This window comes from Coenobita brevimanus, chromosome 93, assembly GCF_032717465.1.
Source record: "Coenobita brevimanus isolate Jiangsu-jjx chromosome 93, ASM3271746v2, whole genome shotgun sequence".
In the NCBI taxonomy this organism is placed as follows: domain Eukaryota; kingdom Metazoa; phylum Arthropoda; class Malacostraca; order Decapoda; family Coenobitidae; genus Coenobita; species Coenobita brevimanus.
This window is the reverse complement of record NC_137046.1, coordinates 50,547,363-50,572,856: the sequence shown is the minus strand read 5'-3', so window position 1 is coordinate 50,572,856 and position 25,494 is coordinate 50,547,363. Positions and strand designations below refer to the sequence as shown.

Sequence of the window (25,494 nt, the reverse complement as noted above, 5' to 3'; positions counted from 1 at the left end):
GTTTTGTACATTAATACATTCGTTGCTGTTTTTTCTGCTATGTTTTTAAATCCCTGCAATATGTTATTATGTCCACTTATAAATTGGGGGTTTGGTTTACTGCCTATTTTGTGGTTACGGTTATTATTGTTTTGTTTTTTTTGGCTTTACATGTACAGCATAGGCGCTGATGATCATTTTGATGTATAAAAGGTTTGTTTATTGCCTTCTGGCTATGACGTTGCCATAAACATAACTTTAAAGCGTCATAACTCAAAAGTACATTTTGGTGCCGATGCCCCTTTGGTTCTAGACGCCTCATATGATATGTGTGATTATACTCTATTATGTACTGTATTACTGTACTATATATGTACTGTATCAATACAGCATTGTATTTTATGCTCGATTTTAATCTTTTACTCATGAGTAACATTGTAGCAAAGTTTTTAGGACAGAGGATCAAGACGGATAGCTTAGGGTGGTGACATATTATCTGGCTCAACACCGAATGGATAGCCGATTGGGGATGCCGACACAGTATCTGGCATTCTGTAGTATCTGGCGGGGGATTTGGCTGAATATCGCCAGATATTTGAGAGACTATTGTACGATGATCATCTCTATCTATCTATCTATCTATTGCCAGACGCCTCAATCCCGTTTGGGGTGGCCACAAACAAATCGCCTCCAAGTCGCCCTGTCCCCCGCCATTTCACTGCCCTGCTCCCAACTCACACCCCCCTCTCTCATATACCTCTCCACCCCATCCCTCCATCTCATCCTCGGCCTCCCCCTCCCTCTTCCCCCCTCCACCTCACTCACATACACTCTCTTCGTCAGTCTTTCACCCTCCATCCTCTCCACATGGCCAAACCACCTCAGTGTGTTCCTCATAACGCTTCCTATCACATCCACATCCACACCACAACGCTCCTTTATATCCTCATTCGTCAGCCTGTCTCTCCACGTGACTCCACAGGCTCCTCTTAAATAACTCATTTCCACTGCTCTCACTCTTGACTTGTGTCCTTCCAACAATGTCCAAGCTTCACTTCCGTACGTTAGAGGGGGGTCGATGATCATCATTACGGTAATACCTTTCTCTCACTTGGGAACCCTCAAGAGCAGATGACAGACAGAACTGTAGTTGAGATATTAGGACAATTACGATGGTGGTGTAGGGAAGAAACGAGGCTGAGACAAAGTTTTATTCCTGACCAGTTTCACCAAAAGCCTTCTTCCTCTGTTCTGCCTTTTGGTAAAGCCAGTCTGGAATAAAACTTTCTCTCAGACTCATGTTTCCCAACATCACTCTCACATAAGACATGGCATTATTCTTGGCACACTTCTCCAACAGCCACACCTTCCCAGTTTCCTTTTTCTCAAACCTGCGTACTACTCAACTGTATGCTTCTGAGGTACTGCGTGCCAGAAAGGCCAATGTATCAGAATATTTTGATATCCTGACTGTTCTAGTTTGCAACACCTCAAATGGGTTACCTTTTTCAACCGTACTCTCAGGTTTTCTTTGTGTTCCATGGTTATGATAAATTTCTGGTTATGTAAAACATTTATTATCAGCATGCAAAAAATTAATACAAAAGTTATAAAGAATTTTTCTAAAGTACAGAGGCTCCATAAATTACAAACCTCACTGGAATAGAGCTGATTTGTAGCCTGTGAAAAAGTGTGTCAAAATTCATGACGGTAATACTTGAGGCCAAATATGTACAAAATAATAAATGAATGTTAAGAACACAGGGAGAAACCAAAATATCACTGCTGTACTGAATGCTTCAAATAACTCTGATCTTTAGTATTATTAAGTACTGGCTATGGTTTTTTATACATATCACTGAAAAATACTTAAAAAAAAAAAATCATCTCTGAAAGTTTTCAACTCGTGTTTGAAAGCAGGTAAGCAATAAGCAACTACACTGTACTTTTTATACAAAAATAAACAAGTGATACTGCAACTCTGTGCAAAAAAAAAAAAAGTGTGTGTGTGTGTAATTCTGGGTCACCAGGTCGGTCAGGATCACCTGATGGTCGTGATCGTCAGCTTTTACCCTCCCGGAAGGGAGCTGAAAGCTCATATAGTCCGATCTAAGGGCAAGGCTGTGACCTTCACACATGCACACACCCGTCCCCTTGCTCGAGGGGGACAGTAACCACCCACTTCGTCAGTGAAACTTTTCGCAACCTGAGCAAGGCGCGAACTCCCGTCCACCAGTTGGCAAGCGGGAACGTTACCACTGCACCAGCGAGCAGTGTGCGTGTGTGTGTGTGTGTGTGTGTGTGTGTGTGTGTGTGTGTGTGTGTGTGTGTGTGTGTGTGTGTGTGTGTGTGTGTGTGTGTGTGTGTGTGTGTGTGTGTGTGTGTGTGTGTGTGTCTCTCTCTCTCTCTCTCCATCCAATCCCATGCATCATTCAATCCTATGTTACCCCATGACGACCATAGAAGTCAAGGGCTAAGTAAGTTGGTCCTGACATTTAAGATGAAAGTCAGCAGCTTCAATCATCCCTGAGTGGCATTACATGAGCAACAAACCCCAACCATCCCTTGGATATAAACCTACATAGGCTCAATCCGATTAGAGCACCTTAATTACCCACTAAACCACCAGATGCCGTAATTTGGTTACCACCCAGCATAGTAAATGGTCTACTGATGTACGGGAAACCATTTGGTTTGTCACTCAGTGTAGAGTCACCCATAGGCAGAGGGAAGAGGAAAGAATGAAGGGAAGAAAGACAGAAGAGGGAGTATAAAGTCTCCCATAGGCAGAAGGATGAGAAAAGAATGAAGGAAAGAAAGACAGAAGAGGAAAGAGGGAAGAGAGGAAAAGGAAGACACCCAAAACAGCACTACATCGAGTGAGTGGATGGTGGATGCCCCCACCTATGGAGAGAGAGAGAGAGAGAGAGAGAGCACAATCAGATCCTATTACTGTGAGATTCTAAGCAATTCACATAACCTTTCCATCAAATTTTATAAATGTAACAAATACCAATGACATTACCAGTGTTACCATTACCCTGACACTTAAAAGAATGCTATGTAAGTGGGACATGCCATGCAATGTATTTAAAGAAAAATGCATACCATCAGCTTGCATTACATCAATGTTTCATTATATAATTTCCAAATACAAACAGCTAGATGCTGGCTACAAAACATTTTGCAATAATCAACCTCCTCCTTCAGCAGTTACAGCACTCACAGAATGAAATGGTATGGTACTATTGTAGAAAGACAGAATGCAGTACAGTCAAACCTCCACGCATCAGGCTTATTGGGGTATGAACCAACCTGATAAATGCAAAAGTCTGCTATATGCAATCTTTCACATTACATAAAGTTTAATGAAGAAAATCTAGTGCAGCAAAGTTCTTAATCTGATTAACTAATTTTACATTTAGTGTGCATAACAATTTGAAGTGATATACAATATTGAAGAAAAAGAATCCGTCCATCCATCATCCAATCCTATGTTGCCCCATAAGGAGCGTAGGAGCCCAGGGCTAGGCAGTTGGTCCTGACATTTAAGATGAGAGTGACCAACCTCACTCATCCCTTAGTGGCATTACGTGAACAATATACCCCAACCACCCCATGGATATAAACCTTCACCGGCTCAATCTGATTGGAGCATAATAATTACCCACTAAACCACCTGGCGCCAAAATTTGGTTATATGATTACCACCCCGCGTAGTAAATAGTTTCCTGGTGTACAGGAAGCCATTTGGCTTGTCACTCACTGTAGAGTCACTCACAGGCAGAAGGAAGACGAAAGCATGAAGGAATGAAAGACAGAAGAGGGAGTGTAAACTCACTCGTAGGCAGAAGGACGAGGAAAGAAATGAGTATTAATATTAATGGTGCTTTGAAAATTTATTAATAAAAAAAAGTATAGATAAGTAATGGTTACTCTTAACTCATATTTGGACTGCACTGAGAGAGAGAGAGAGAGAGAGAGAGAGAGAGAGAGAGACTCCTCTTCTGTAGTGTTTACTTTTTAAATGCACACGTCTTATACTTTAGATATTTTAATATTTCTAATATAAATTTCAATGCCTTATGTTGTGTATGAAACTGGCTATTCAATGTGGATTGTTCATCTATGGCTGCAAAATGAAAATATATTAATTCCTATTCTGGGCAAAGGTTAGAATCCTTGCCTTCAGCACCTGGAGGATACTCTGCTCTCCTGATCAACCCTTCTTTGAAGCCACCATTTCTTGGATAGTGTCCTTCTGGTCCATGTAATGCCCGTTTCTTGATGAACTCCTTCACCTCTGTTGCATTCACATTTGACATCTCAAGGCTACAACCCCATGCCAGCAATGCCAGAGGCTGAAAAAATAATACTGTAAATATGTGGGTGCAATAGTGATGTAGTGGAATTAGAGGTAGGATGCAAAATAATGCTGACTTCATGTGTGTGAAGTGTTGAAGAGGGCATGTAGAGATTATCAGGTGCGAAAGGATTGATCTTCCTGGAGAATCTCTCGAGTGTGTGGATGTGTTTAGCTATTCGGGGGGAAGGAAAACTATAAGATAATAATGATTTAGTGTGTATGGTGTGTCTAGGAGAACATGTACAGATTGTCAGATGTGAAAGGGCTGATCTTGCTGGTGAATCGCTTGAGTGTGTGGAAGAGTTTTGTTATTTGGAGGACATATTATGTACTGGAAGTAGGGCTGGCACTTGCTCTGTGGCTAGGGTAAGGAGTGGTTGAGGGAAGTTCAGGGAGCTGTTGCCTCTCCTAACACTGAGAGGGCTCTCCTTCCATGCTAAGGGATCTTTGTATGTGGCATGTGTTAGGAGTGTAATGCTGTATGGTACCGACACCTGGGCGGCAAAGGACAAAGATATTTGTAGGCTCTAATGTACAGAAATGACAATGATTAGCTTATGTGTTGTGTGTCCTTGAATGTGAAGCCATGGGGCGAAGTAGGTTTATGATAAAAAAAAGTTAGGGGGAAAGATGGGACTGTAGTGTATTGGTATTGGTGCTGTGATGCAGAGGGGTAGATTGCGATGCTCTGGGGATGTGGGGTTGACGAAGGATGACAACTAAGCGCAGAAAGCTAGAACTGTGGTAACATCAGGTGGGGCTGCAAGAGGCAGACTGAAAAAGACCTGGAAGAAGGTCGCAATGTGTGACCTCAGGGATGAGGGACTGAACAGAGAGGCTCCCAGAGTTTCAGCAGGATGGACAGTGGCTGCTACGTGACCAAGGCCAAAGCATGTAAACATGTAGGAATCTTTATAAATAAGATGAACAATATGATGTTATGTGCTGCAGGTGGGGCTGGAGCTAGCTCTGTGGCTAGGGTAAGGAGTTGGAGGAAGTTCAGGGAGTGGCTGCCTCCTCTAACACTGAGAGAGCTCTCCTTCTGTCCTAAAGGATCTTTGTATGCAACATGCGTTAGGAGTATAATGGTGTAAGGTAGCAAGACCTAGACAGTAAAGGAAGAGGATATCTGTGGGTTCAAACATAAAGAAGTAACAACACAGGGCTCTTATTTGGAGAGCCACAGCTCGCAAAAGCAAATATTTTTTCCCTTCAGCGAACAGAATTTACATGCAAGTCACCTTTTGGCAAGGAGAAAATGCATCCACTTCAAAACTCAGTAAACTACAAAATAAGTACATCTCACTTAAATGAACAAGAAAGCACGTTGTAATCAATTATTGTTTTTCCTTGTCGCCACTGTGAATGTTTAAAACCTCATTATATGATTCTAATCATCACAATGTGTAAATAATTAAATATAATTATTGCTCACAAAATATTTCACCTCGTAGTCAGTTTGGCTACTAAAAATTTATTTGGCTCATAAATCTGAAACCTTAGGAGCCAAATGGCTTGCAACCATCGGCAGTTAGCAAGAGCCCTTCAACAATTAGGTGGATGTGTAATGCATCCTTGAAGGCAAGGCATAAGGGGGTTTGAGATATGACTGAAGAGGAAGGATGAGACTGGAATGTATTGGTGCTGTGATTATGAGGGGTTGACTGAAATGGTCTGGGGATCTTGAGATGATTGAGGATAACAACTGGGTGTGAAAGGTGAGAAAAGTGAACGTCCAGGGTAGGGCTGCGAGAGGCAGACCCAAAAAGACCTGGGAGGAGGTCATGAAGTGTACCTCAGGGATAAGGGACTGAATAGGGGAGGCTGCCAGAGACAGAGCAGCATGGAGAGCAACCATTAGGTGACCAAGACTGATGCATGGACACATGTCAGAGCCTTTATAAACAATTCAACAAAGAACTGTTGGTGTGGTGGTGGTCCTAGGATCAACTAGACATAAACCCAGTGGACTGAAAGGTGAAGCTGCCCCTATCCTAGAGTCCTTCATCTTCCTTCTACACAACAGTGGAGTTGAATGTTTACATAACTGATGGCCATGACAAAGACAATCCTCTCCAGTATCAAAACAATGATAAAAATGCTAAATCACTACCAGTATCTTAAAAATAATAGACACTCTAGAGCTCTGTAACTCTCCTGTGGACAGTAACTAGTCTATACCTACTGCTTCTTACCGTGACCTTGACACCACTGGGATTTTTTTTTTTTTTCTTTGTTATTATTATTTTTTTTTAAATCAGCAATGGCCCATGCCAGGACACACAGCCTGGGCCCATCAGATTCCCTGTGCAGGTTGTATTGAAATCTCCTGGAGGCATGACCAACTTATCTCCTTCACAGCATAATACTGATGTGACATTCTGACATGCCCTTTCACTATGCATAAGGGATTTGGACTTTTTTTCTATCAGCAATGGCCCATGCCAGGACACACAATCTGGGCCCTTCAGATTCCTTGTGCAGTCTCCAGTTCTCTTGTAATCGTCACGAGACTCTGAGGCGGGAAATAATAATAGCTACCAGCGAACACAATGTCTCCACCTCTGTAACAAGTGGAGGCTACTTGTATTAAAATAAGGTAAACAAAAGCAAAACTGATGACCTATAATGTACAATACACTTAAATGACAAATACAGGACATTATTTTTAAAGGTTCATATGAAAACTAACACTACTGGTTTACACAGTTTGTGCAAGGTTAGAAACCACTAATTATTGACAACAGAGCTACTACCTACACAAGCTATATAGTATATCTTTTACATATCCTTACCATACCTAAATTAGGATTCCCATTTACCTAACTGGTCTGGATGAAAATAAAATCACACTGACCCCACAACAGTATCAGCCAGTCAGAACGCTATACAAACCACTTGAGTGAGCCTCTCCATCATCCTCACATCCTGATTTCCTGGTTGGATGTGCCAAGCATGCATCATAAGCCTGATCCATAATAGTTTCAGGAAGCCCTATTCTGACACTCTCTCTCAATCTTTCTCTCATTTTCTTCACCTTGTAAGTATACTTGGTAACGCAGGCCTCCCCACATACTACCAGGATGTTGTCTATTTCCCTGTGCTCCAGCTGGGTGCTTTTTGTCCCTTGTAAAATGAGTTTTTGGCATGTTTTTCGATGCATTACTTGAGAGTGATGCTTCACATTTTTACCCCTCATTCTTCCCTCTTCCTGTTTTCTCCCTTTTTCATATCTTCTCTATTTCTAAGTTTTCATAAGTGGGCTAAGTTCTCATCCTTTGCTATTTTTTCTTTTCCTTACCAAGTTTTTCTTAAGGGGAACCACACTACTGCTTTCCAGCCTGTTAACATCTTGCTGCTCTCTTAGCACTCTTAGGTTTTTCCTTCAGGGTGTTTTTATTGCCTAGTCTGAAATCTCTTTTTTGTGTTTTACTGGTACCTGTACTTGTGTGTATGTGTGGGGGAGATATGCAGCTGTTCTAGGGTCCGTCACATTTCCTTGTCTTAAATCTATTTATTTGTGTATTAATGCTGCTTGCGTGTGTGAGGGGGGAGGAGAGGGATGGGAGGAATAGGCAGATGTCCTATAGGGTCTGTCTTATTCCCTATGGTTAATGCTTGATTCATCAAAATCTTGCTAGATGTAAGGTTTCCTTTAGGAGAAAGTTATCTGCAACCCACTGATGTTCTACTGTTTAATTACAGAGGATGAGAAATCTCCACAAGTATACAATGTGGATGACAACTCTGGCCTGGTTTTAACACCCTTTTGGAACTCAAGCTGGGACTGCTTAGTCCTGGGCCTTCACAACCTGTTGTTGCTCCTTGTCCCCACGGCTGTCATCAACTGTAGCCGAACTTGGCTTATGTCTCTGAGACCTCTACTCCTTTATCTCCGTCCTGTTCTTGTGTAACAACTGCACTTTCCTTTCTTCCTTCTCTCCCCAAGACTTTTCTCTTCCTTGATCCTTCTTTGATGTCCAGTTCTCTCCTCGTACCTTACGTTACCTCCAATTCTTTCAACTTCCACTAGGTCTCAACCTCTGTAGCAATGGAATCAGCCTCACAGCCCCCAGTTCCAGACATGGTCAAGCGCCACATTTGGTGAAACTGAGTTACAGCCATAACAGGGTTCCTGTGGACTCATACTATCCCGGGAGTAGCAGCAAGTCCAGAAAAGCAGACTCCAATAGGGTCAGAACTGCCACATTTTAGACCCCCTCATCGCCCATACTGTATGGGTCCAGATCCCTAATGTGAAATGTATTGTGGTTACATAGATGGATGACAGTGGGACTTTGTTGACGTCATGGCAGCAGCCAATTAATTTTGTTGTGTTCAAATGATAAAAATTACAGAAAACTGTACTTACCTATGAAGCAGAAAAAATAGTTATAGTTTTTTCTTTTGAAATGCATATGGTTTACACCAATTTCCTCACATTAATGACCCAGAAGATGCATATTTTTCTTTATATATATATATATATATATAAAAAAAAAAAAAAAAAAAAAAAAAAAAAAACTGCCCTGATTGCTCATCAGATTATCTAGATATTGCAAAACAACAGAAGAGAGTACCTATGAGGGGTGAAAAATATACATATTTTTTCTATCAAAATGCAACTGATTTACAGCAATTTCTTAACATTAGCAACTTAGAAGATCCATCCATCCATCCACCACCCAATCCTAAGTTGCCCTATGAGAAGCGTAGAAGCCCGAGGCTAAGCAGTTGGTCCCAACATTTAAGATGACAGTGACCAGCCTCACTCATCCCTGAATGGCATTATGTGAGCAATAAACCCTAACCACCCCTTGGATATAAACCTTCACCAGCTCAATCCAACTGGAGAGCAATAATTACCCACTAAAACCACCAGGTGCCAAAATTTGGTTATATGGTTACCACCCAGCATAGTAAATGGTTTCCTGGTGTACAGGAAATTTGGCTTGTCACTTAGTGTAAAGTCACCCACAGGCAGAAATATGAGAAGACACTGGGGAAAAAAATTGCCCTGATAGCTCGTAAGGCTATCGAGATATTGTGTTCTCAAAGTTGAAAAACTTTAGCTGCACTTTTCTTCCATCTCCATTTATGACACTTGTCCATATCTGGAACTGAAGGCCTCAACCTGCTGTCTGATTCTTCTTTTTTACTCTATCCCTCAACTGAGTGATTTAAATTTGTCTATCCTGAGGATGATGTGACACATAAGACTACAAACTTACCAGAAGAGTCTTGACTTATGTCAACTGAGATTCCTTGGGATCTGGGACACAAAATGACACGAATGACTGACTGACCTTTCATGGAACACTGACATCCTGACCCTGTCCAATGAGATTTTGACATCTTCGGCATCTTTGACAAATGCTAAAAAATCAGTTAATTGCTAATCTTAACAACCCAAACACAGATCTCAACTCTGATTTTGATGACTTTCCTGTTGCCCTATTAAGGTGGGCTGGTAGAGGACCCCCACCAACTGGTCTGCTACTCTGAATGGAAGGGTGCAAGCTGCAAAACTGCATGTATGTCCAAGCCTCATGTGTCAAAGTAAACACTTCCCACAAGAATATCGGGTTTACTGCTGTTACAGTCACCAAATGGACTACCTCTAAACAAGGCTCCATGTAAACATATGACAGCAGAATATAGTGGACTTAGCTTCATCTACCAATCCCTCCAGATCTGCATTATTTATTTTTTTTTAACCCAGAAAGGTATTATCCAACTTCCACAGACCACCAATGTGGAGATTCATGTCTAATCTTTTCTGATTGTTGACTGGAAGTAATAGGATGAGAGGTTACCTGATCTCTGGCACTCCTCAGTATTGAGTTATAAGTATCAACTTTATGAGGAAGATTGGACAGCACAAAAAGAATCTATTACCTCATTCACTGGGACCCTTATGTAAGCGAACATGTGTATGCATGCACAAACACCCTGACTCAACATCTGTTTAACTGAAAAGATGTTCTAATATTCTGAATGGCAATTCATTTTTTTTTTCTAATAATGTCCACATATGTGTATGTGGAGTACAAAGGGCAGATAGGATACGAAATAATGTGATTCGTGAAAGATGTGGAGTGAGGAAGTCAGTGGACACCAGAATCAGAGAGTGTACTGAGCTGGTATGGTCATGTGGAGATAATGGATAACAACAGTGGTGAAAAGGCATACCTGAGCGAATCTGAAGGAGGGAGGAGGCGAGGTAGGCCAAGGAGAAGATGGAGAGATATGGTGAATGAGTGTATGAGGAAGAGAGGTTTGGAAGTTGGTGAGGCTAGGGAACTGACAAGAGATCAATCTGGCTGGATGAATGTTGTGAAGTGCACGATCAGGGATATGGCACCCCTTTTCAACGTGGCAGCATTCAAATGTACTCAATTGGATACGTTTATGTGAAGCTACCGAACGTGGTGAATGTTTTTGACGTATCCAATACAGTCAGGAATCCAGGGACTTGAATGATGAGTGAATGGAAGCATGGCCCATTGGACTGGGCAAATATGGGCTGTCTGGACGTTGCTACTCCTCACCCTGCTCTAGACTCGGAAAAGAGGTCTGGATAATGATGATTTTAATAACATAAAAGGAATATTATTTAGGCTACTTTGTGTCCTGTCTATCAACTATTCCATATTGTTACCCCTCGCCATCACAGACAAATTTCTTTCCAAATTACCCCATTAATAACTTTTTTGTTATGATGGCCAATGATAAATACTTTTTTAATATCCTTTGGAAGGTCTAACTTGTCTGTGTAGTTAAAGGAAACAAAAATGTATTGCTCATACAGTCTGACAACAGGAACCACCTGTTATGAAGGCTGCACGTCACATTAAACTCATTTTTCACATTAAAAGATACATTTGCCAAGCACAGTTCCTCCAATCACTGGGTTTTTAAAAAATCTAATACAACTGGTTGGAGAGGGCCTACTACACTAAACTATACAACTGTCCATGAAGCCCATTTCTTACAATATGACTACTGATACTTCTTACATATTACAGTAAAAGCTCGATTAACCAGCGTCCGATGCATCGGAACATCCATATAACTGGAACACAAATTCGATCCGGCATGGGGTCGAATATATTCCGGATACCGGTCATCCCCCTATAATTCTTGATTAGTTCTTTACGGTACAGGATAAAGTAGTGTACACAGCTAAGATTTCAAAATTATTTTGGCCTGTAACATATACTAAATTTTTCTTTAAATAATTTTTGGTAATGTTTGCTGGTTTGTGTTCAGTCCTGTACAATTTCTCTTGCTGTCTTTTTTTATGTATTGTAGTGTACACTCACGATCACTAATTTCTGCTCAGGGGTGCCCCCTTCGTACCCCCATATACCCAGGGAAGACGGAAGGGGGGAACAAAACGAGCTCCACCCGCCTCTACCCCAGCTCCCAACCCTCCCCCATACCCATATCCCTCCCAGCCCCCCAGTCGTCATTCTTAACTGGCAGTTACATCTCAAGCTAACCTCATACTTTACACTCATAGTCATATTACTATTACACAAATATAAAACACTAGGATATGTAAAAAGTATATACAGTAATATGATTATGAACATCCTGCAGCAAGAAATTAATGCATTATGACATTGACAATAAAACAAAAACGTTAACAACGGCCATCCCAGGCCTCATGCGTTGGGTGTTTGCATGCATCCGTGTCTGTAAACAAAAACGTTAACGGCCATCCCAGGCCTCATGCGTTGGGTGTTTGCATGCGTCCGTGTCTGTTTGGGAATGTGTGCGTGTGTGTGTGTGCGTGTGTGTGTGTGTGTGTGTGTGTGTGTGTGTGTGTGTGTGTGTGTGTGTGTGTGTGTGTGTGTGTGTGTGTGTGTGTGTTTGCAAAGCAGTGCACCCAACACAGGAGGCCTGAGGTTTCCATTTTTAACGTTTTTGTTTTACTGTCAACGTCATAATGCATTAATTTCTTGCTGCAACATGTTGACACTCCCTACGTGCCAAGTGGGTTGGTGGAGGGTTAGTGCCCCTCCCTGTAAAACAAATAACTCTGAGTCACTGGCCACCCCGTGCGGGATTATGGCGTCTGGCAATAGATAGATAGATAGAACATGTTGACAGTTATATTCTTTTAACATATCCTAATGTTCTTTGTTTGTATTATTAGTGGGACCAAGAGTGTTAAGCATGAAATCAGCCTGTAGTTAAGAATGACAGGTGGTGTGGGGGGTTGGGTAGGAGTATGGGGAATGGTCGGGAGCTGGGGTACTGGCGGGTGGAGCTCGTTTTGTCCCCCCCTCCCCTCTTCCCTGGGTATTCTGAGGTAGGAAGGGGGCACCCATGGGCAGATACTAATGAGTGTGAGTGTAGCTGTACTATATCTAACCTGTACTGGATCTAATACTGAATAATGTACTTTAAGAAATAAAGTCCCAAGTTTGGTACTATTTCATTTGTTTGACCTCTCAGAAAATTCCAAAGAGTAACAATTGATTATCCACAAAATTCCATATCTGGAATGGAAGAATCCCCACGCATTTCGGATAATCGAGCTTTTACTGTACTAGATTTTTAATTTTGAATTAATTCTCTTGATGGTTTTTAGTATCCTCTAACTCTTTAAATTTGATTTCTTACAGCAGAATACACTAGCAATATAGAGCACCCTCATATTATGATCAAGCATTATATGACTGTTTCCTAATACAAACTTAACATTACCGTACAGCACCATTTTTCCATGTACGATCACAATTTTCACTTAAACAATCACTAAAATTCCTCATAAAGCACAGTTTTTCAACATACGACAGCAAATTTTGTTTACACGATCACTATAATCCCCATGTTCGATAAGCAATACTGTGCTGTACAATGAATAATTACTGTACAGTATCTTATTTGGTCTTTACGAACATAATCCAACTGCATAGTGAGGTTGACCTGAACCATAATTTACTGCTATTCTGAAATTATCACCAAAATATATGCAGCAGTTTAATTTCTAACTCTGTAGTCACTCACCCGTTCCTGAGTCAGCAGGGTGTAGGGTGTGATGATATGCTTTCGTAGACATGCAGTTAAAAGATTCCTCAGCTGACTAACAAGCATGGGCTCAGTACAGGGATCATACAGCATTACTATAGCACCATGCTGAAAGATATGCATTCATTAATGGCATTTTACATATATCACTAATCATCTTGGCAGCAGACATGGCCAATAATTCTTATTAAATAAATTATACAAACAGTTCTGAAAAGTAATCTTTACTTATATACTGAGCTACCTCAGCCAAATATGGAAATTCACAACACAGAAGGGTTTCTTCAACACAGTACAGTAGCATGTGCACATGCTACTGTAATTACATGTATTTTGTTCATCATCCTCATCCTAACCATTTTTTCCACCTAAAACTTGGGGTGAATCCAATGAAGCAGGATCCAGAAACAAGAAAAGAGCATGTATAAAAGTAGAACAATCAACAGCACATCCATGAAATGGGCCAGACAGTTATTCACACATCATTCAAGCCTACTCATCAGCACATTTTTCCTCCCCACCCCCTTTACATGTCAAATAAAACTCCCAGAATATGGATGCCAAACCATTTTCATGTGTTTCTCTATCACAACTGTCAGCTTCTTCATTACCTATATGCTTTTTCCCAAAAATACTGTGCAGTCCTTGTATGATTCTGCATCATTTACCTTACTCCAGCTTTTCCATATCCCTGTGGAAACAATCCTATTCATTATTTAACAGACATTCAAGAATCTGTCACAATTTTCTTCCACAAGACTTTCCTATAACAGTCAGCATACTTCACAATATTTTTTTACATTCACTTTGGTAACTTCACTCATACTGTATGTGTACTACAAGCCATTTTTCACTTTCCCTGATACAACTACAACTCAGTCAAGTTTTGTAACATGTATTCCATATGGAATTCACTACCCATCATCATTTCTGCATACAGTATATAAAGTCCCGTCCAGACGATCGAGCAATGCCCGCGGGCACAAGCGAGCAGTTTGCCTGTTGACGGGCTCACCGCTTGTGCCCGCGGGCACAAGCGGTGAGCCCGTCAACAGGCAAACTGGCAATTTACGCATTTGCCCGCGGGCACAAGCGGTGAGCCCGTCAACAGGCAAACTGCTCGCTTGTGCCCGCGGGCATTGCTCAATCGTCTGGACGGGCCTTAATACAGCACAGTACTTCATTCAACAGCTGTTACTTCACTTTCTTAAACCTCTCATAGCCATCACCATTTTTGCCAATGGCATTCTTAATTCTTCCTTATGCACCACCAAACTGTCATTTAACCACTACCCTGACATTATAAGTCCTATTCATCAGCAATTCAAAGTAATCCTTTCCATCTCCCCCCCCCCCCTTTTATGGTCTTTCCATCTACTTCTTACTTCTCTTTTGTTCAATAGCATTCTTCCAGTGTCATCCATTGAATTTTCTCAGTGTTAATAAAGGTGGCACACAGAACTGGATGATGGATGGCTAGAAACTGCAATATGATGATGATGATGATGATGATGATGATGATGATGATGAACTACAGTATATACTAGTACCTACAGTCTTGTGATGACGTGAGTTGTGAGGACTACATTTAACAAGTAATTTCATTTTGATACAGTCTATGCATCTTTTAATCTAAGTAATGGCACTGACTGTATATGTATGATACTTTTCACATAACTTCCAAAAACAGGAACAAACGAGCTATCACCAACATAAAAATTACCTCAATGCTGTGAAGCCAACGCTGCACTGGCACAAACTTGTACTCTCCATAAACGGGCCAGATAGGGCGGTGTGGTCCAAATGTTGGCAATGTTGTATTATACGTAATGGTGTGATACATACACAGGTGTTGGGGTGTATAACCCTTGGGTATATATATACACTGCTCTACTGAAGACAAGTTGGTCTGCACTGGTAGTCGATGATGCTTGGGATCAAAACAGGTATAATTGATGGGCGAATAATCCCAGTCAACTGTAAGATTTACCTGTGCAAGGGAAGAGAACTAGTTAATAATGAAATGATGCTGTACTTAATCTCAATCATAAAAAACAAGAAGAAGCAGTGAAAGTGCATGACACTCTGTGCCTACACTGATCAAGGCAATACCTCTGAACTTTCCTTCTGTTTGACCTTCAACCCACTGTTCTCACAATCAAATTATTTCAGCCTTGCCTGACCCTTAACAATTCTACTAAGTATGGTCCAATTTGTATCAAGTGTTTAAACTGACCTTGTCCTGGACTCTTGACTTTTCACCAACTGTTCTTCAAACTGACTCTTCATTCTTGGCTAAATCTGCACTCTTCCATCATGTTTGGTCAAAAAGGCTTGCCCACTGACCTTTACTTTTGACCAATTGTTCTCAAAACTGAATCACTTCATCTTTTCCTGACCCTCAGTGTTCCTAAATTGGGGTTAAAACAGTTTGATCTGGCTTTGCTCTGTGACCTTGCTTGTCTAATATTTAATAATTTATTCATCTTGTTTTATTCATAAAGGCTCCAACATGCTAGCATGCATTGGCCATGGTCACCTAATGGCAGCCATCCATGCATCCTTGGCAGCCTCTGATGGTCATTAATCATTATTCAAAACTTGATGTAATCCCATCCACTAGTTTCTTCCATAATGTTGCCAACACCTAGACTGAAAGACAGACAAGCTGAGACAAACAAAATAACCCCCCTCTCTAGCATTACAGGCAGGGGTGTAAAAATACACTTTGCATTTTGTACAGCTGAAAAATTAACAAATGTAAATGAACTTAACCCCTAAACACTGGGCTTATTTTGGCTCAGTCTCCCTCTCCTTTTGGGCACATTTCCTAAAATAGCCTTTTTTCAAACCTTCATATCTGGAAAAGTATAGCAGTCAGGGAAACAATTTAAAGACAATATTATGCAGCAACTCTTCTTCTTACAAATGAAAGCATCCCCAGGTCTACAGGTAGTCACATCGACGAGAATGGACGTGAACATGAGGAGTAACTTTTGGCGCTTGAGACGGGATGTCTCCATGCGTGGGTACGCGGTCCTGACTTACTTTACTACTGATATTCTATAGCACTTTTTCTGTTTGTACTTGATATCACATTTACAACTGATATCACATATTTTGCATAATGATTTCAGGGCCAAGAAAAATACAGAAGTTCAACTCAAAACATTTTCTACAGGTGTGACCAACTCAAAACATTTTCTACAGGTGCGACTTAGTTTTTCTTTCATTACTGTCAGAGAGACACAAGATATTTACGAACACAACTTCATTTACCAGCTCTGACCTTTCATTATCACTTATTAAGTACAAACAACCAACACATCACTTATATATCAAGTATCCTTGGGTAGAGGCTTGGCAAGGATGGGTGAGGGAAGGAATCTGGGTGAGGCTTTAATGGAATCAGACGAGGCAGATTCCTATGACATTGCTCTACACCTGGCCAAGTCACCGATAAGACTGATCAGCATTTATGTGGTGTGGCAGAAGTCTCTCCGTCTCTCCCTATCCTTTGGTTACAAGATCAAATGGCGGCCACTTCAAACTGTGGCGGTATTTCATTTGCGGTTCCTACCGACACCCAGTATTTACCAACCACCGCTTTATCATCAGTTCCGACCGACATCCGGCACAAAGGGGTTAAAGGACCATCAATAAATTACCATAATATGTCTGCATGTGGTTTGATGTCCCATTTTTTTTAGCAATAGTAGTTTTTAAGAGGAAAATAACTTCCCTCTGTCTATGGGTGTCTCTACACTGAATGATGAGCCAAATGGTTTGGAAACCATTTACTGCACTGGGTGATAACCATATAACCAGCTTATGACACCTGGTGGCTTAGTGGGTAATTAAAGTGCTCCAGCCAGATTGAGCCTGCACAGGTTTAAATCCAAGGAGTGGTTGGGGTTTACTGCCCATGTCATGCCACTCAGGGATGAATGAAGCTGGTCACTCTTAACTTAAATGTCAGGACCAACTTGCCTAGTCCCAGGCTCCTATGCTCCTCATGGAGTAACACTGGATTAGATGATGATGTTTCTGTGTCAGTCTCTACTGATGGAGTAAGGTACTATGAAAGTTTGGGTTTGGGCCTGGAACACACACCTGTCTTTTCCTCAGTATCTTTTAGAGAAAATTGCTTCAATATCTGGCAACTCGCTGTCTGAACACTCCCACACACAACACCGCTGCATATCAGGGTAGGCCTGTACATTACCGTGGCCAACCTTAACATTCGCATTCCTTGAGAGGACGCATGGTGTCATGTGACTGGCTGGCTGACTTATAAAAGGGCTAATGGTACCAGTACCTGTATTAACACTCTCAGGCATTATATGACTGACTGATTAACAGCAAAAATGAATTTTTAAAAAATCCACCATACGACAAGGATCTGCAGTACACCACTCTGCAAGACTGACAAAATTCAAAAATACAGTATCAAAATTGAGAGGGATAGTTGACGGTTCAATACTGTATAGCCGATGTTTATTTAAGGAAGACTTTAATTACTATCTATCTATTTATCTATCTATACCCCGATGCCCTAATCCCGCAAAAGGTGGCCGCAGACAAAACGCCTCCAAGTCGCTCTGTCACCCACCATTCGACTACCCTCCCCCCAACTCACCCCCCCCTCCCTCATATACCTCTCAACTCCATCCCTCCACCTCATCCTCGGTCTACCTCTCCCTCTCCCTCCCTCCCTCCACCTCACCTACATACACCCTCTTAGTCAGTCTTTCATTCTCCATTCTCTTCACATGTCCAAACCACCTCAGTGTATTTCTCCTAATCGTCTCAACCACATCCACATCCACCCCACAGCGTTCCTTCACTTCTTCATTTGTCAACCTGTCCCTCCACGTCACTCCACATGCTCCTCTCAAGTAACTCATTTCCACTGCTCTCACTCTTGACTTGTTCCCCTCTTGCAAGGTCCATGCCTCGTTTCCATACGTCAGGGTAGGGATCACAATACTGTACTATCATGCAGTGACTTCTTAACTTCCATACTCACCTCCCTATTTCTCTTTACTATTTTCAGTGTACCAACAACCTTCCTTCCCTGCTGTACCCTTTCACGCACTTCATCCCCCAAAGTTCCATCCCTACTCATCACACTTTAATTACCCCTGGTTCAATTAATAAATCATGTTGGGTGGACACCTAACAATATTACGTGTTCAAAATTTCATTTAAATTTTGTGTTAGTTTTTACAGTAAACTAACTGGATTAAACCAGGTCTGTTAAAGCCCACAGTCCATTACCTCTGAGCGTCCCCCTTGAGGTCGGATTTCAAGCACATTGGAAAATGAGTGAGTACAACAGCACAGCCTAGCACTAAAAATGTAAACTATACCAATTCTAAAGTACTCTGCCCATAATTTCACCCTTTCGCAGGTCTCATATCCCTGTCATAGCATTTCTTCATGACCAGAACAGGCATACCTCAGTTTTACGATGCAACTGGACAAGTAAAAAAAACATCACTAAGCAGGGTATCATATCTCTGGGTAGATTTAACATGTAAAGTATGTATAGGGATGCATTTCTGAGCCTTAGTTCCCCCCCCCCCCAATCAAGTCCTAAACCCCCACCCGAATGAGTCCAAGCTAACCTAAGCCTAAAACCTGTGTCCGTCTTGCTTATACCCAGTCAAAGTCACAGGAGAATGCGATCACTGACTCGAATCCAAACTTAGTAGAGAAGAAGAAACAGCACTGTATACAATCCCACCATCAGATGGTCCCAGGACAATTAAATAAACATTTGTTGTGCATAATAATAATGTATGAATGACGCAGAATCGTCCAAGGAGCGAACTGTTGTGACAAAGAATCGTTGATGCTTTGACAGGGAATTCTCGACAGGGAATGCAATCGATGATGTAATCAGGATTGCCTTTTCAACAGCCCTACTTTATGTCATTTTTGTTACTGTGGTTGCTGAGCTCCTTAACTTTCTTCTCTCTTATTTTCCACCACATATTTAGAAATTCCTTGTACTGTATTATCAAAGCGTTTTCCCTTGAACAGACCGAATGTAAATACAGTAAAAGCTTGATATAATGGAATAATTCAGCCAACCCCTATTCCGTTTTATCAAATATTCTGCTTTATCAAGCTGCTGTTCCAAAACCATAGATGGAACAGAATCTTTCGGAAATTTCTGATTTTTCCCATATTTCTTCCCTAACTCGAGACCTGAAGCCTATACACAGTTGCTAATAAATGGTCGCTTTTGCTCCATACACATCTACTGCCTATGCTAGTCATAATGATACACACTGAGCAAATAAAACAGTAAAAAACATCTCCAAATGGGGGAGATATGACTTGTCTGTAGAATTATGCCTGACACCCCCCAAACATGTGTCAGGCGTGATGCTTCCCTATTCATTGTCTGAGTCTTGACCCCATAGTCGGTCATGATTGTCTTCACTGGTAGACCACACTCCATTTTTTAGATTATTTCTCATTTCTGGCCCAAAGAAAGCCTCATCCTTTCCTTTTTTTCCTGCACTTTCGGCATGGCAAACGATTGGTTTGCTTATTTTCTACAGAAAAAGCACAAAGTAAGTTTGTAATGCCAATGGAATCACGCACACTAGGAGAGAAGATTTGAACTGTGCGGGGGCTGCTGTCAGACTGCGGTGAGGTGAGCGGCCTCACCCAGCCTGGGACAAAGAGGCTATTTACCACGGCCTGTGACAAAGTCCCATGCCTTGTGATCGACCGGAAACGTTCCACTGTATCACGATTTTTCCACAGCCATGGACAACATGGCTTGTTTCCATTATGGAAACCCGACGCCTCGTGACAGAACGGAAAACTTCCAGAATATTATGAGTACCATACAGAAAATAATCGTTCCGTTTTTTTTCAAGCTTCCATTTTATCCCGTGTTCATTATATCGAGCTTTTACTGTATATATATATATATATATATATATATATATATATATATATATATATATATATATATATATATATATATATATATATATATATATATATATATATATATATATATATATATATATATATACATATATATATATATATATATATATATATATATATATATATATATATATATACCATCCATCCATCCATCATCCAATCCTACATTGCCCCATGAGGAGTGTAGGAGCCCAGGGCTAGGCAGTTGGTCCCAACATTTAAGATGAGAGTGACCAGCCTCACTCATCCCTGAGTGGTATTACATAAGCACTCAACCCCAACCATCCCTTGGATATAAACCTTCACTGCCTCAATCTGACTGGAGCACAATAATTACCCACTAAACAACCAGGTGCCAAAATTTGGTTACATGGTTACCACTCAGCATAGTAAATGGTTTCCTGGTGTACAGGAAACCATTTGGCTTGTCACTCAGTGTAGAGTCACTCACAGGAAGAAGGAAGAGGAAAGACTGAAGGAAAGAAATACAGAAGAGAATGGATGGAAAGAAGGATGGAGGAGAGGAAAGGGCAGACACCTGAGAGCAGCATTACATCAAGTGAGTGGATGGTGAGCGCCCCCAACTACTCCACACACACACACACACACACACACACACACACACACACACACAAACATACATATATATATATACAGTATATACAAATCTATCTATCTATCTATCTATTGCCAGACACCTCAATCCCATTCGGGGTGACCACAAACAAATTGCCTCCATGTAGCCCTGTCCACAGCCATTTCACTGCCCTGCTCCAAACTCACACACCCCTCTCTCATATACCTCTCCATCCCATCCCTCCATCTCATCCTCGGCCTCTCCCTCCCTCTCCCCCCCTCCACCTCACTCACATGTCTTTCACTCTCCATCCCCTCCACATGGCCAAACCACCTCAGTGTATTCCTCCTAACGCTTCCTATCACATCCACAGCCACACCACAATGCTCCTTTATATCCTCATTTGTCAGCCTGTCTCTCCATGTGACTCCATAGGCTCCTCTTAAATAACTCATTTCCACTGCTCTCACTCTTGACTTGTGTCCTTCCAACAACGTCCAAGCTTCACTTCCATATGTTAGAGTTTGTATCACAATACTGCCATGTAGTAACCTTGTCACTTCCATGCTCACTTCCCTGTTTCTTATCACTGGTTTCAAGGAACCAGCAACTTTTCTTCCTTGTTGTACCCTTTCAAGCACCTCACCCTCCAAACCTCCATCCTTACTCATCACACTACCCAAGTACTTAAACGTACTCACATTTTCCAATTCCTCACCATCCAACCTCGCTGTACATTCACTGACTTCACCTCTCTCAAAGACCATCACTTTACTTTTCCCTACATTCACCTTTAGATTCCGTTTCTTACACACTCTCCCAAACTCATCCACCAAGCCTTGCAGCTCCCCTTTGTCTTCACTCAACAACACAGTATCATCTGCAAACAACAGCACAAGAAGTTTCCAAACACTACCCTCTCTCACCAGGGCCACTCCAACATCCACTACCCTACCTTGTACCTCTTTTATTACCCCATCCATGTACAGATTGAATAACCATGGAGACATGACACATCCCTGTTTCAACCGAACCTTCAAAGAGAAAAATTCATTCAGTTCACCATCCACACGCACTGCAGCCTTAGCACCATCATACATACTCTTCACAGCATTCAACAACTTCCCATCTACTCCATATATTCTTAATACTTTCCACAATCCTTGTCTATCCACCTTGTCATATGCTTTCTCCAAATCCATGAAAGCCGCATTCAACTTCTTTCCCTTCTCTAGAAACTTTTCCACTAAAGATCTAAGAATGAATATCTGATCTACACAACCTCTTCCCTTCCTAAAGCCTCCCTGTTCTTCTCCAACTTATTCCTGTTCTTTCTCTAACTCTGTCAATGAATATCCTACCATACATTTTTCCTATTACACTAAGAAGACAAATGCCCCTATGATTACCACACACTTCTTTTTCCCCTTTTCCTTTGTACAAGGGAAAAATTATACCTGACTTCCAATCCTCTGGGACTCTACCTTCCTCCCAGGCCAATCTGCACATCTTCCACATTCCATTCTACTACTATCTGTCCCCCATGCTTAGCATTTCACGACACACTCCATCAATTCCTGGGGCTTTCCCCAATTTAACTTTCTTCACTGCTTCCACAACTTCTATTCTACTGATTTCTTCCTGTCTTCTTACCTCCCTCCTTCTCCCAGCCATTCTCCAGCCACTTATACTCGCATTACTTCCATCCTCTATGTTCAACAATTCCTTAAAGTGTTCTCTCCATCTGCTCACTTTTTCTCCCTTCTCCACTAATAATCTACCATTTTTATCTTTCACTCCCCTGCTAACTTCACTGCCACCCTCTCTTACTCACTTCACCTCTTTCCAGAACGTTTTCTTACAGTCCCTCCACTTTACATTCAAATTCCTTCCAAATTCCTCATCCACTCTCTTCTTACTCTCTCTTACTGATCTTTTCACTTCTCTCTTCCTTTCTACATATAACTCTCTCTTCCGCCTCTCAACTTCTTCCACGCCCCTATTTCTCATCCATTCATTGTATGCTTTCTTCTTTTGTGCTACAGCCTGTCTCACCTCTTCATTCCACCATGCTGTTCCTTGCACCCCCCTCCATCTTCTCTTCATCCCACACACCACATCACATGCTGCACATATTTCTTCTGTGAATATCCTGCACACACCTTCCACGTTCCCCATCTGCTCCAATTCATATTTGTCCAATCGTTCCTCCACTTCTCTCTTATATTCTGCCTTTTTCTCATCCTCTTGCAACCTTTCCACTCTCCTTGCAAATACTCCTTCTTCCTGTCCTTCCCTTCTTCTGTTTCTCCTCTTTATTTGGATCTTGATTCTGACCACCATCAAGTAGTGGTCAGAAAGTCCACTCCCCCAACCTCTATTAGCTCTTGCATCCATTATACTTCTTCACATCCTTTCATCCACACACACGCAATCAATCATTGCCTTCCTTTCATTCAGTTCACCACCCACCCTTCTCATCACTCGCCATGTATACCTGTGGATCATTTTGTGCCTGAAGAAGGTATTGGCTATCACCAACCCTCTCCCTGCATAAATGTCCACTAACACACTGCCATTCTCATCTATCTCAGCAGGAACACCCCACTCACCAACTATTCCATCCACCTTTACATTCCCTACTTTACCATTCATATCACCGATCAAAAACACCCTCTCCTTCCTTCCAAAGTTTTCCATGCACACTTCCACAATTGTCCAGAACTCTTCTTTCACTCTGCTTGCACGATCTTGCGTTGGCCCATACACGCACACAATCGCCCACATTTGTATTCCAACTTTCAATCTTACCCACAAAATCCTTGACCCAACTGATCCATACTCTCTTATGTTCTTCTTCCATCTTTTACTTACAACAATACATACTCCTTCTTTCGCCGTCTCATTCTCACCTACTCCTGCACATATACCCCATCCATAGTCCCATTCTCTCACCTCTCCATTTAGTTTCAGTTACTCCACATACATCAACTTTTGCACCCTCAAGCACCTAGACAATTTCTCTCTCTTTCACCTCATCATTCGGTCCCCTTACATTCCATGTTGCGATTACCATGTCCTTTGTCCGGTCCTTGGTCGTCATCATTTGGTCAGTCCTTGTCCGAGGCTTATTGTTCGTCTTTTTAGTTAGTTGTTTTCCAGGGAGGGACACTAACCCTCACCCAACCCTTTTAGTCGCCTATTACAACAAGCAGGGATACTGGGGGAGCATTCTTGAAAAACCCCCCTACCCCCAGGGGATGATGAGCACCCCCACCTACCACACACACACAATACTGTATATATATACAGTACAGTAATCCCCGTACTATCCAGACGCCCACTTTCTGGACACCTCACTTACCGGACATTGTGGACCTGGACCTTCAGAACCCAAAAATGGCCAAAAAAAGAAAAAAATCCCCGCAAAATACAATTTTTATCTCACCCGTAATTTGAAATTGCCGTGAGGAGCTGAACAGCTGTTTACACCATGGCCCCTTCACCCCTTCCTTCCTCCCCCCTCCCCTGTCAGGGTTGCCATTTGGTATTTTTCATTACCGAATGTGGGCCAATTTGGTAATGAAAAATTTGTTTTGTAATGAATCAGAATAATGCATTACCAAACGGATTTTTCACATGTATGAGGATCACAGGATGGAGGTGGTGGATTGTTTGCTCTCTCTGATTAACCTGCTACCCTACCCTGCATGAAAATAATCAACATGCTGTTAATTATAAGGAGAGTGATTACATGTACTTCCACTTGTATATATAATTAGTGAAGAATAAATGCTAGCTTTACACTCTTTGTAATGAAAAGTTAAATTTGGTAATGAAAACTGAGGTGTTTGGTAATGTGGCCATTGCGATCTGGCAACTGTTTCCCCGTCATCAACAGTTACTGCCTAACTCTGATCGTGAGTAGACGCTTATTGCAATGGAAGCCACACGTGCTCGTTTTTTGTGAATAAACAGCGAATAAACTGCAATACCTCGCCACTAGACCACACGGGAATTTACAGTGTTAAGAAATTAGAACTTAGAGTGCAAAGGATCAACTGTGGAGTGCAAATTGGCAGTTGAAACCGACGTGGTGCAGTTAAGAACAATGTGCAGTGTTAAACAATTATAATTCACAGTGCAAAGAATTAAGTGCAGCACAACACTGGATTACTGTACGTGCTTCAAGAGCATTTTCACCATTGCCAAAGCCTTAGAGAAGACGGCCACAGATGTGCTGTGAGTACCCTGGCTGAGGTACAGTCACTTCTAATTCCTCATTCTTTGGTTCCTTTTCATTTTATTTCATGCTTTATGTCCATTATTGGTGTGAATAGGGTCTTAAATAAGTTTCAGTAGGTGCTATGCATGTCCGGTAGGGAGTTATTTAGGTGGCTTTCAGAGTTAGGCTGGGTTAGAGTCTAAGTACCAGTCCAGGAGCCAGGGACCCACTTTCCAGATGAGACCACTTTCCGGACATGCCTTTGGCTCTATTACATCAGATAGTAGAGGGATTACTGTACTTGGCTGCCAAGCATAGGGCTAGAAGGGA

At 41.7% G+C, this 25,494-nt stretch overlaps 1 protein-coding gene across 2 annotated transcripts in view; it reads right to left on the bottom strand.

Moving 5' to 3' along the window:
• Positions 1 to 1,533: 1,533 nt before the first annotated feature.
• Positions 1,534 to 25,494, bottom strand: part of LOC145412590 (uncharacterized) — a 73,532-nt gene continuing 49,571 nt past the window's right edge. For both annotated transcript variants that reach the window (XM_080282498.1, XM_080282499.1), the window contains 3 exons: positions 15,111 to 15,377; positions 13,367 to 13,495; positions 1,534 to 4,340 (listed from right to left, as the gene is read on the bottom strand). In XM_080282498.1, the coding sequence (XP_080138624.1) occupies positions 4,137 to 4,340; positions 13,367 to 13,495; positions 15,111 to 15,377 (600 nt within the window). In that variant the 3' untranslated portion in view covers positions 1,534 to 4,136. The remainder of the gene's footprint in view (positions 4,341 to 13,366; positions 13,496 to 15,110; positions 15,378 to 25,494) is intronic.